Source organism: Ipomoea triloba, chromosome 5, assembly GCF_003576645.1.
Source record: "Ipomoea triloba cultivar NCNSP0323 chromosome 5, ASM357664v1".
NCBI lineage: Eukaryota > Viridiplantae > Streptophyta > Magnoliopsida > Solanales > Convolvulaceae > Ipomoea > Ipomoea triloba.
In genome coordinates this window covers 29,147,242-29,158,427 of record NC_044920.1, presented here as the reverse complement: position 1 = coordinate 29,158,427, position 11,186 = coordinate 29,147,242, and the positions used below count along the sequence as shown (strand labels likewise).

General features: G+C 36.2%; 1 protein-coding gene and 1 non-coding gene across 3 annotated transcripts; both read left to right on the top strand.

The window, feature by feature from the left end:
• Nucleotides 1–705: 705 nt before the first annotated feature.
• On the top strand, nucleotides 706–8,287 carry LOC116019376 (phospholipase D delta-like). 2 transcript variants are annotated; one of them, XM_031259558.1, is made up of 11 exons: nucleotides 706–1,195; nucleotides 2,440–3,192; nucleotides 3,787–3,903; nucleotides 4,144–4,338; nucleotides 4,749–5,051; nucleotides 5,136–5,204; nucleotides 5,343–5,490; nucleotides 5,678–5,826; nucleotides 6,456–6,611; nucleotides 7,140–7,340; nucleotides 7,820–8,287. In XM_031259558.1, exons 1-11 carry the CDS (start codon nucleotides 1,010–1,012, stop codon nucleotides 8,114–8,116), a joined length of 2,574 nt encoding a protein of 857 aa, XP_031115418.1. In that variant the 5' UTR covers nucleotides 706–1,009; the 3' UTR covers nucleotides 8,117–8,287. The 2 variants fall into 2 exon arrangements, with proteins under 2 accessions (XP_031115418.1, XP_031115417.1); XM_031259557.1 differs by lacking the exon at nucleotides 706–1,195 and having other exon boundaries at nucleotides 1,951–3,192.
• A 1,054-nt stretch (nucleotides 8,288–9,341) lies between these two features.
• LOC116021319 lies at nucleotides 9,342–9,432 on the top strand. Its single transcript, XR_004098977.1, has one exon. It is a non-coding gene; the product is annotated as a small nucleolar RNA SNORD96 family (small nucleolar RNA).
• The last annotated feature ends 1,754 nt before the right edge of the window (nucleotides 9,433–11,186 follow it).

The window sequence follows — 11,186 nt, the reverse complement described above, 5'->3', positions numbered from 1 at the left end:
ACGTATTTGAGACATCACAACGTATTTACATGAGTAACAATATTTGTTTAAAGAAATTTATAATTTTACAACTATATATTTTTCAATTTATATTAATTAGTCAAAATGAAAAGAAAAATAAAAGATACCTTTTAAAACTAATTATCCATTGACATCTTTCTCCATGACATCTCTCGTCTGGGCCACCCATAGCTTTTCAAAGGCATTGAGTTACTTTTTAGGTATAACAATGGTGTAAGACAAACTGTCCCCATAAGGGTATTTCCAAATACGGGGTAATATTCTTTTAAAAATTGTACTTGTATGTGTGGTTCAGTTTATCCCATATAACCACAGGAATATAAATGTTGTAATATTATACTCCGTATTAAATTAGATTGTATTGTTTGGTTTAAGGGATGTGAGTTTTTAGTTCATTATTAAAAGAAAATTGATATTTTAGCACGAGGTAAAAAGTAACAAAATCATTTCCCAAACGTCATCGATCTCAAAGGTCATATTTTTAAAGGAAAGCGTACTTGCTTTCTACATGTTTTTATAATTATTTTTTAGTTTAATTGAATTAATAATCAACTATATTAAATAATTAAATAAATTTTAAACTATAAAAATAATTCCAAAATATTCATTTTTTTACAATAGGATATACTTACTGATATAGCGGCTTGAAGGAAGGTGTTTCCCACGTGAGCGGGCAACTACCACCGCGTCACCCACGACTTCTTCGCCACCCACCACTAACTCTACTCTCTACTCTCTACTCTCTACTGCTATCATTCATCCATTTTTATTTATTTTTTTTGCTTAATCATTCATCATAATTATTGTCTTCTTTGCGGGACCTCCAAGGATTTTTTTGATTTCTTCTGTATTTGAGTATTTCCAGCTAATTTCTTGGAAATGAAGCGTTTGTTCTTTGCTGTAAAAGGTATATTATAGACTGGAGTTTCGAGGAGTAGTTTAATTCCAGTTTTTGAAAATCCGGCGAGAGAGAGAGAGAGAGGAGAAGATGGCGGAGAAATTAGGGGAAGAGATTGTGTATTTGCATGGAGATTTGGAGCTACGCATCATTGAGGCGCGTAAGTTGCCCAATATGGACTTGACATCGGAGCGTCTCCGCCGCTGCTTCACTTGCGACGCGTGCCGGAGGCCGGCCGACGAGTTTAACGGCGAGGAGGAGCCGGCGGAGGAGGAGGTGAAGACGTACCGGCGGNTTTTTTTTTTTTTTTTTTTTTTTTTTTTTAACGTATTTGAGACATCACAACGTATTTACATGAGTAACAATATTTGTTTAAAGAAATTTATAATTTTACAACTATATATTTTTCAATTTATATTAATTAGTCAAAATGAAAAGAAAAATAAAAGATACCTTTTAAAACTAATTATCCATTGACATCTTTCTCCATGACATCTCTCGTCTGGGCCACCCATAGCTTTTCAAAGGCATTGAGTTACTTTTTAGGTATAACAATGGTGTAAGACAAACTGTCCCCATAAGGGTATTTCCAAATACGGGGTAATATTCTTTTAAAAATTGTACTTGTATGTGTGGTTCAGTTTATCCCATATAACCACAGGAATATAAATGTTGTAATATTATACTCCGTATTAAATTAGATTGTATTGTTTGGTTTAAGGGATGTGAGTTTTTAGTTCATTATTAAAAGAAAATTGATATTTTAGCACGAGGTAAAAAGTAACAAAATCATTTCCCAAACGTCATCGATCTCAAAGGTCATATTTTTAAAGGAAAGCGTACTTGCTTTCTACATGTTTTTATAATTATTTTTTAGTTTAATTGAATTAATAATCAACTATATTAAATAATTAAATAAATTTTAAACTATAAAAATAATTCCAAAATATTCATTTTTTTACAATAGGATATACTTACTGATATAGCGGCTTGAAGGAAGGTGTTTCCCACGTGAGCGGGCAACTACCACCGCGTCACCCACGACTTCTTCGCCACCCACCACTAACTCTACTCTCTACTCTCTACTCTCTACTGCTATCATTCATCCATTTTTATTTATTTTTTTTGCTTAATCATTCATCATAATTATTGTCTTCTTTGCGGGACCTCCAAGGATTTTTTTGATTTCTTCTGTATTTGAGTATTTCCAGCTAATTTCTTGGAAATGAAGCGTTTGTTCTTTGCTGTAAAAGGTATATTATAGACTGGAGTTTCGAGGAGTAGTTTAATTCCAGTTTTTGAAAATCCGGCGAGAGAGAGAGAGAGAGGAGAAGATGGCGGAGAAATTAGGGGAAGAGATTGTGTATTTGCATGGAGATTTGGAGCTACGCATCATTGAGGCGCGTAAGTTGCCCAATATGGACTTGACATCGGAGCGTCTCCGCCGCTGCTTCACTTGCGACGCGTGCCGGAGGCCGGCCGACGAGTTTAACGGCGAGGAGGAGCCGGCGGAGGAGGAGGTGAAGACGTACCGGCGGGGAATCATAACTAGTGACCCGTATGTTACGGTGTCGGCGCCGCAGACTACACTGGCTCGGACTCGGGTCATACCCAACTCGCAGAACCCGATGTGGGACGAGAAATTCGATATTGCGTTGGCGCATCCCATGGCCAATTTGGAGTTCCGCGTTAAGGATAACGACGTTTTCGGGGCTCAGGTTATGGGCAAAGTGTTAATTCCGGCGAAGAGGATTGCTTCCGGGGAAGAAATCTCCGGGTGGTTCCCGGTGATTGGGTCCTCCGGGAAGCCTCCCAAGCCTGACACGGCTCTCAGAATTGAAATCAGCTTCACTCCCTTCGAATCTAGTCACTACTATAAGCACGGTATTGCTGGTGATCCTCAGCATTTAGGCGTAAGGCGCACGTATTTCCCACTGAGAAAAGGGAGCTCAGTGCAGCTATACCAAGATGCTCATATTAGCCATGATGTGAAATTCCCCCCTATTGAATTGGATGAGGGGAAAATGTATAAGCAGGGCACTTGCTGGGAAGATATTTGCTATGCAATTTCAGAGGCTCATCACTTGATATACATTGTTGGCTGGTCTGTTTTCCACAAGATTAAACTGGTAAGAGAGCCTACAAGGGAATTGCCGCGTGGTGGGGATTTGACTCTTGGTGAATTGCTCAAGTACAAGTCCGAGGAAGGGGTTCGAGTCTTGTTATTACCATGGGATGACAAAACTTCTCATGACAAATTCTTCATTAATACGGTATGAATATATTTTGGCATTTGGATTCTCAGTGAGTTATTGGTATATGATTGTGCTAATGTGGTCTTAAGCGAGAAAGGCAGAGGCTTGTTGTTTTTCTTAATCATTCTTATTAGTATATAAATGCCAAGAAGAAAGTAAACTTAAAATCACTTAGCATAATAGAATTGTTCTCTGTGGTGGTGCAATTTGTGATGTGTGGAAGATAAAACTTAAAAGACCACCAAGAAAGCAAGAATCCTACTCAATAATCAATTTAAGCCCATAGCTCCTGGAAATTGATTCATTGCTGTTTCTAGTCTTACTGGCCTTTAATAATGGAAGAAATTGTTAAGTAAAAAGGAGGGTGATACTGTGATAGTCAGCCATCATGGACAAAGTGAAGTTTTGGAACTTGATAAAAATCTTGGTAAAGCCTGTTATAGTGAAAATGTGCAAAGCGTTGACTTATAGTTAACTATGATATTATATTGTTGTTGTTAGCTTGTGTGGTAGAGGTCATCATACAAAATGGCATTTGTACCTGATGTTCTTAAGCATTTATATTTTCAACTGTTTGTTCTAAAGTAATGGTTTGTGGTGGCACGGTTGCAGCCAGGACTAATGGCAACCCATGATGAGGAGACCAAGAAGTTTTTCAAACGCTCATCTGTGATTTGTGTTCTGTCACCGCGCTACCCAAGCAGTAAGCTTAGCTATATGAAACAGCATGTAAGTTACTTTGAGAATTCAATTTCTCCGTACTATATTTGCAATATTTCAGTTACAGTTTGGGTTCAAAGCAAATTATTATTTAATTGTTGCAAGTTGCTGCGAAGAACTTTGCTTTATGAACCACAAACTCATGTGACAAAATTTTCTCTGCAGTTAACTGCAAGCTTCTCCTTCTGGGTTGCTTTTATTTGTTTTCCAACTATTATTAATGATTTTTCATTTGATTGCTACTTCCAGGTTGTTGGAAGCATGTTTACCCACCACCAGAAGTGTGTACTTGTGGACACACAGGCTTCTGGTAACAATCGAAAAATTACAGCTTTCTTGGGCGGTCTTGATCTCTGTGATGGTCGTTATGACACACCTGAACATCGTTTGTTTCGTGATCTTGATACTGTATATAAGGATGATTTTCATCAGCCTAATTATCCTGTGAGTGGTTTACTCTCAAAACTTATAGGCAGTCAAATTATTCAGATCAGCTGTACCTGAATACTGTAGAATTGCTACCTGAAAATTTAATTAATGAATTAGTCAAGTGAAAATGTTCAGAGCAACCAACTCTATGACTTTAAAGAGTTTAAGATTACAAATCTCCTCTAAGTTCACTATTGCCATTAAAAAGTCTCATGCATTGCCATGGTTTAATTATGCTGAAGTTAATGGAAATGAGGGGTGGGTGCATTGCTAAGTATGACACCTTCAGGAATAGTAAGTACCATTAGATGAAAAAGCCTAAACACCAATTGAGATGCAATATGAAGGGTTTTAAATCCCACACTATATATCCTTGATATTAGAATTGGTCAGTCATTTATATATTGCCTACAATCCTACATTAGCCAGGGACCAAAGCTCCAAGAGAGCCATGGCATGACTTACACTGCAGAATTGATGGGCCTGCTGCATATGATGTGCTTATAAACTTTGCCCAACGTTGGAGGAGAGCAACAAAGTGGAAAGAATTTGCACTACTAAAGAAAAAGATATCACAGTGGCATGATGATGCAATGCTAAAGATAGAACGTATATCGTGGATACTTAGCCCTGCTTTTACTATTTCAAATGAAGATACATCTATTCCTGAAGATGATCCCAAACTCTATGTATCTAAGGAGGGACAGCCAGAGAATTGGCATGTACAGGTTGGATATTTCATCAGGGTATGCATTTGATTGGTGGAAGATTTAAACTTCTCCTAATCGTTACCTTCATCTCTTACTTTACAGATATTCCGTTCCATTGATTCAGGTTCTGTGAAGGGTTTCCCCAAAAAGGTTGAGATTGCATCAGCGCAGGTATAAAAATCATCTTCATGGTTTATATCTAAATCCATTTGGACTTTCCATGTTGCTGACCTATAAATAGTTTGTGGATTATTTATAGCGTTGCTTAGCCCTCAGTTCCTTTTTTTTTTTTTTGGCTCTACATTGAAGAATCTCTTCTGCGGGAAAAATTTGGTTGTAGACAGAAGCATTGAAAGAGCATATATCGATGCAATAAGGTCGGCTAAACATTTCATATATATTGAAAACCAGTATTTTCTCGGGTCATCATATGCTTGGCCATCATACAAAGATGCAGGTAAAATGGCAATATCTTACTATATCTTCAGATTTCAACAATTCAAGTCTTCATATTACCTCTTCCATGACAAATACTCAATTTTACTTTTATCTATCATTCTCAATGTTGAAAATTTATGCATGAAACTCTGCTACTCATGATATCTAAGCACTCGTTTAATGTTGTCTACACTTGATATAACCAGGAGCGGATCATCTGATCCCAATGGAGTTGGCACTAAAAGTTGTTAGTAAAATTAGAGCCAAGGAACAATTTGCTGTATATGTAGTTATGCCAATGTGGCCTGAAGGGGACCCCAAGTCAGCTACCATGCAAGAAATTCTCTATTGGCAGGTAATCTGGCTCTTGTTTCTTATGATGGCTGGTGACCTTTTTGTGAGGAAATGCTAGAATTGCTGCTGGGGAGAAACAATTTGTTTATTGTTAAGGACAGAAGGATACATTGAAAATTAGCTGCACATAAATGTACTCTATTAAATTTTATTAAGTCACAGTTCTCTACCTAAAAATATCATTTTCTTTGTAAATTTAAAAAATGAATATCCTTATTTGTTTTTAATAAGTGAGCATATCCTTGTTTATGATTGATAACTGAGATATTCTTACCATCCATGGTCAATATGTTTCTTAGATGCAAAGAGAGAAAGATTTAGAGAAACAAATAATCATTCATGATGGGAAGTTTCTTGTGCCTGGATCTCAGATTGTTTTATGATCTCAGATTTGTCTCAAAGAAAAACAATATAGATATTATAAGGAAACGGGCAATTCTTAAACTTCTGTGGACTGTATCATAAAACTTGTTTTATGTTTGAAAGTAACCATGTGGGCAATGAATAGTGTTAATTTAATTTTCTTTCTTAATGAAAAAGCATTATATATATATATATATATATATATATATATATATATATCATGGATAATATTTTTGACATTTTGCATCTGCATTCTGCATTTTACAGAGCCAAACAATGCAGATGATGTATCAAGTCATTGCACAGGAGATAAAATCTATGCAACTTGATGCACATCCTTCAGACTACTTGAATTTCTATTGCCTTGGCAACCGGGAAGAAGTTCCAAGTTCAGTGGCTGAGTTCTTTAGTGCCACAGATAAGGTAGTTTTTCATTGAATTTTTTTCTGTAATGCTTAGTTACTGTTATTAACTTTCTAACTGAAACATGCACACTTGTGTACTAAAGAGTCAGTTTTGTTTTGCTATATTTAACTAGTTGGAGAAGGACAATTGCTAGAGTCTGAAATTGTTCTTTAATCTATTTCATAAACCTACATTAGAGTTTAACCTCATTATATCAAGGGCAATGTGGAAATTCAAAAGCTCAAACCAACCACATACTAGGATATATTCTTCTAAAAATTCTTCAATTTTCAACGAGTAGTTATATAGTTAGTCAAATTTTTTTGTCATCCTAAGAGAAAGTTGGGGACGGTGGTGCAATGAGTTCAGACTATTCGTACAATCGTACCTGAGATGAAATGGTGCTAAACCTCCTTGTAAGTCCATAATGTGTAAATTGTAAATGTAGTATGGACTAGAATTTACCCTTCACATTTTATGATATTGTTTGGATAAGCCAGGATTTCATCAAGCTTTGCTAAACTTGACATAATGACATGCAATCAGGTTACAGACTCATTTAAGTTTCAGCGCTTCATGATATATGTGCATGCCAAAGGAATGATAGTGGATGATGAGTATGTGATTATAGGATCTGCAAATATAAACCAGCGATCTATGGCTGGCTCAAAGGACACTGAGATAGCTATGGGTGCCTACCAGCCTCATCATACTTGGGCAACAAAGCAGGGGCATCCTCGGGGACAGGTTCCATTATTTACTTTGGCTTGAAATGCCTTATCTTTCTTTTCAACTTGTTTCATTCAGATTTTATGACATCCTTTACTGTATTTCCTACTCCTTGGGGTACTACCACCATGAAAATGGAAAGAATGATAAAAGTTAGGGAAAAGGGTCAAATAGGTCCTCGAACTTTACCTGAAAAGTCAATTAGGTACCTAAACTTTTTAAAGTTGTAATGAAACCTGTTAGCATTTTATTTGTGCAATGAAGCCCAAAAACTAGTGACCTGTGATAGCAGGTCACTCATCATTTCCGACCAAAAACCGACTACCGGCGAACGGCACCGGTCGCCTCTCTGGAGAAAGAGACTCTGGACGACCTAATAATGACCATTAGAATTTGTTTTTCTGCTTTTATGGTGTGTGTTGACCATGATTCTTGAGCAGCGGAGGTGGTTATCACAGCCACTAACTTGCTGTTTGTATTTTCATCAATTCCTGCAGATCTATGGATACCGGATGTCATTGTGGGCAGAACACCTGGGAACGATTGAAAAATGTTTTAACGAGCCAGGAAAACTAAAGTGTGTGAAGAAAGTGAACGAGGTTGCTCAAGAAAACTGGAGAAAATACACAGACGAGAATTTCAATCGCTTGCAGGGCCATCTTCTGAAGTATCCTTTAGAGGTGAAAGAAGACGGTACAGTATGCCCCTTACCTGGGAATGAAAATTTCCCGGATATTGGGGGCAAAGTCATTGGAACTCCCTCGGCTGCACTTCCTGATGTTCTTACAACATAGTTGTTGATAACCATTAGTGGATTACATCTACTTTTGTTTTGTTTTCCTGAGTTGGATGGAAATTCAGCCATGGACCATAGATTGTTAGAACTGAATTCTTTTGATGGATGCTGTTCTTGATGTGTTGATGTGAGAAGTTCCTTCTGTTTATACCATTTCTATTTACCCTTACAATTTCTGAATTAAGATCCTCACCTTCTCTTTCTTTCAAATCATAATTAAGGTACTTTCAAAAAAAAAAAAAAAGAAGTTCCCATTCACATTCTATAAATTTAGTCTTGAATCTATCAACATGTCGTACCATCATCACATCAGGAGAACATTTAACAATGGGTTCAATATAATAGTGATATTTTTAATCTGTCATTATTATTATTTTTTTGGGCGATGAATAAAATTCGCAGCCACTATGTTAGAGTGAGTTAACAAAAAAATAACAATGAGGTAAATAATAGGTCACTTGATTGCCTATAATTAATTGGGTCAAATTAAAAAATCTCAAAAACTTTATGGATGTAAAATGACAAAATTAAAGGAATATGATTAAATGGGGCAATGCCACAATAATCGATTACTAAAAGAAAATTGTTTAAAATATGACAAAATTAAAAGAATAAGACTAAAATGAAATTTATTTAATTTGAAAACTATCCCTAACCCTAACCCTAACCCTAACCTGCGCTGCCGCCGCGATTATATTACAGCCCTCCCTTATAAATTGCTCATCCTAAACCCCTCCCGTATTCATCCTTCCGCTTCATTTAGATAGCTAGGGTTTTGGTTTCGTCTTCTTCGCCTGAAACAGCCGTTCAGCCGCGGCATTAGGAGATCCTCCGTGTCTCTTCTCTTTCTCTCTCTGTATCTTAGTTTTGTGTAATAATGATTTACTGCACTTGTTTTTCTCCTAATATATGTGACAATTCACTGTTATCGGGGCGAGCAATCTAAGTGCTTGTATAACCCGTGTGTGTAAAAATTGTCACAGATCGAGCTTCCTTTGTTGATGGGGAGTGGATGAGGCGGTTTATGCCGTTTCTTCCTCTTCTACAGTCCGAAGGGGGCAATCTCATATCCTATCGCCTTGGGGAGCAGATTCTCTGCAGTGACCTCTTGGGTTTGGCCATGAGAAGTACATTCATGCATTCTTCAATACATCTATATTTGTGCATTTTATTTTACCTTCAAGTTCGAAATTCATATCTAGTAAGTGATTGATAATATGATTTGGCCTGTGAAGAAATCTTCATTAAAATTACACCATCTTTCGGGACTGAATGGCCGAAAGGCCTTGCTGTCATTCTGCAATTCTGAGGCCTCATTTTATCTTTGTTTTTCAATTCGAAAAGTAATAGGTAATGATGTTAATTGTACAGAATTTTGGTGTTAGAAGTTTTAATTTTGAATTGCAGGAACTGTAAAAGATGCTACGAACTGGAAAATAAATTAATGGTTGAATTTGAATTATTTTTAAAATAAAAATAGAAATTACAAAAAAAAAAAGGTAACCAAAAGTTTAAACTCAGAACGGTAATTGGCGGTTCAGAATTGGAATCAAACTGCAGTTAATTAACACAATTTCAAAATTTAAATTGATTAAAATTAAAAATTATAAATTACATGAGTAGTTGAGAAACCATTAATGGGTTAAAATGGCGATTGAGTCTAATAATAAAAGGTAATAATAAAAGATAAAATGACATTTTTTCCCCCTATGTTATATGCTTATAGCACTTTTTTTCCTGTGTTATTAAAGTGGTAGTTTTTCCTCTCAATTATTTTAAAAGTGGTAGTTTTCTCCCTTGTAATGTTAAATTGACATTTTTGTCCTTAAAATAACTATTTCATTTATTTTTGTTCTCTAATCAATTGTTAATAATATGTATAGAAGATCACGGTTCAATACGAACTTAAATAGTATAGCCGTTTATGGTTACGATTCAGAACCGAAAAAATGAAATAAAATAATTGTTAAATTTAGATTATTTTTAAATAAGAAATAAAATTATAAAAATAAATATGTAGTAAATAAGTACATAAGTTTTGATTGGCGATTTAAAATCAAAATTGGAACCGAACTTTACCGATTTATTAAAATAAGTGTTATTATTTTCACTATATATGACTGTAGTTAAGTTTCGGTTCATGGTTTAACAATTACTTAATTTTAAATTTTTCGGTTTTGAATTGTAACTAGAACCGTCCATACTATTTCGATATGATTGCTACGTGTTTGGTTAGGTTCGAATCGAATCGTGATCATCCATACATATAAATAATAATTTGTTGGAAAAGAAAAATAAATGAAATAATTATTTTGAAGGGTAACAATAATAATTTAACATTTTAGGGGTGAAAAGTGCCACTTTAATAACACAGGGAGAAAAAGTGCTATATGCACATAACATAGAGGGAAAACGTGTCATTTTCCCATAATAAAATTAGGGTCTTTATTGTTTCCCGCATCTAAATTCTTCAATGACGACTTTCGCATCGCAATCCATCACCACACTTTTGCATCCTTGGCCTAAGAAAATAACTGACTGTGATAGATCACCTGGAATTCCAAACTTGTACTAAAAGCCATGTATCTTGGTGATGGTGTAAATGTAAACGGGGGTACGGATTCACACCACGTGTAGTTCGATTGTGTATGATGTAGTGTATGGATCGGTGTATGGATGAATACAGGGAGAAGGGGAAAGGAAGCCATGGCTTCCTTCTTGGAGAAGAAGAGAGAAGAACGAGAGAGAGAGGTCGAGAGGCAAGGGATCCCCCGATTCCGCATGCCATTAACATGAGGGTCAGGTCCTTTATATAGAAATAGGACATTGAGCTTGGCGTTGATGGTTGTTGCGAGGGTGGTTGCTGCGACGTCGTAGGCGGATGTGGTGGTGAAGTCGGCGGTGATGGCCGGTTTTTCTTCTTTCTGGCTGGCGACGAGGAAAAAACGCGGTGTCTTTTTCCTCCCTTATTGTTGTTGACGATGGTGATGAACCGATGGTGATAATGATGGTGAAGATCACAAAGTGGATGGTTTAAAACCCAGCTTGGGTTTGAAATTTTTATATAT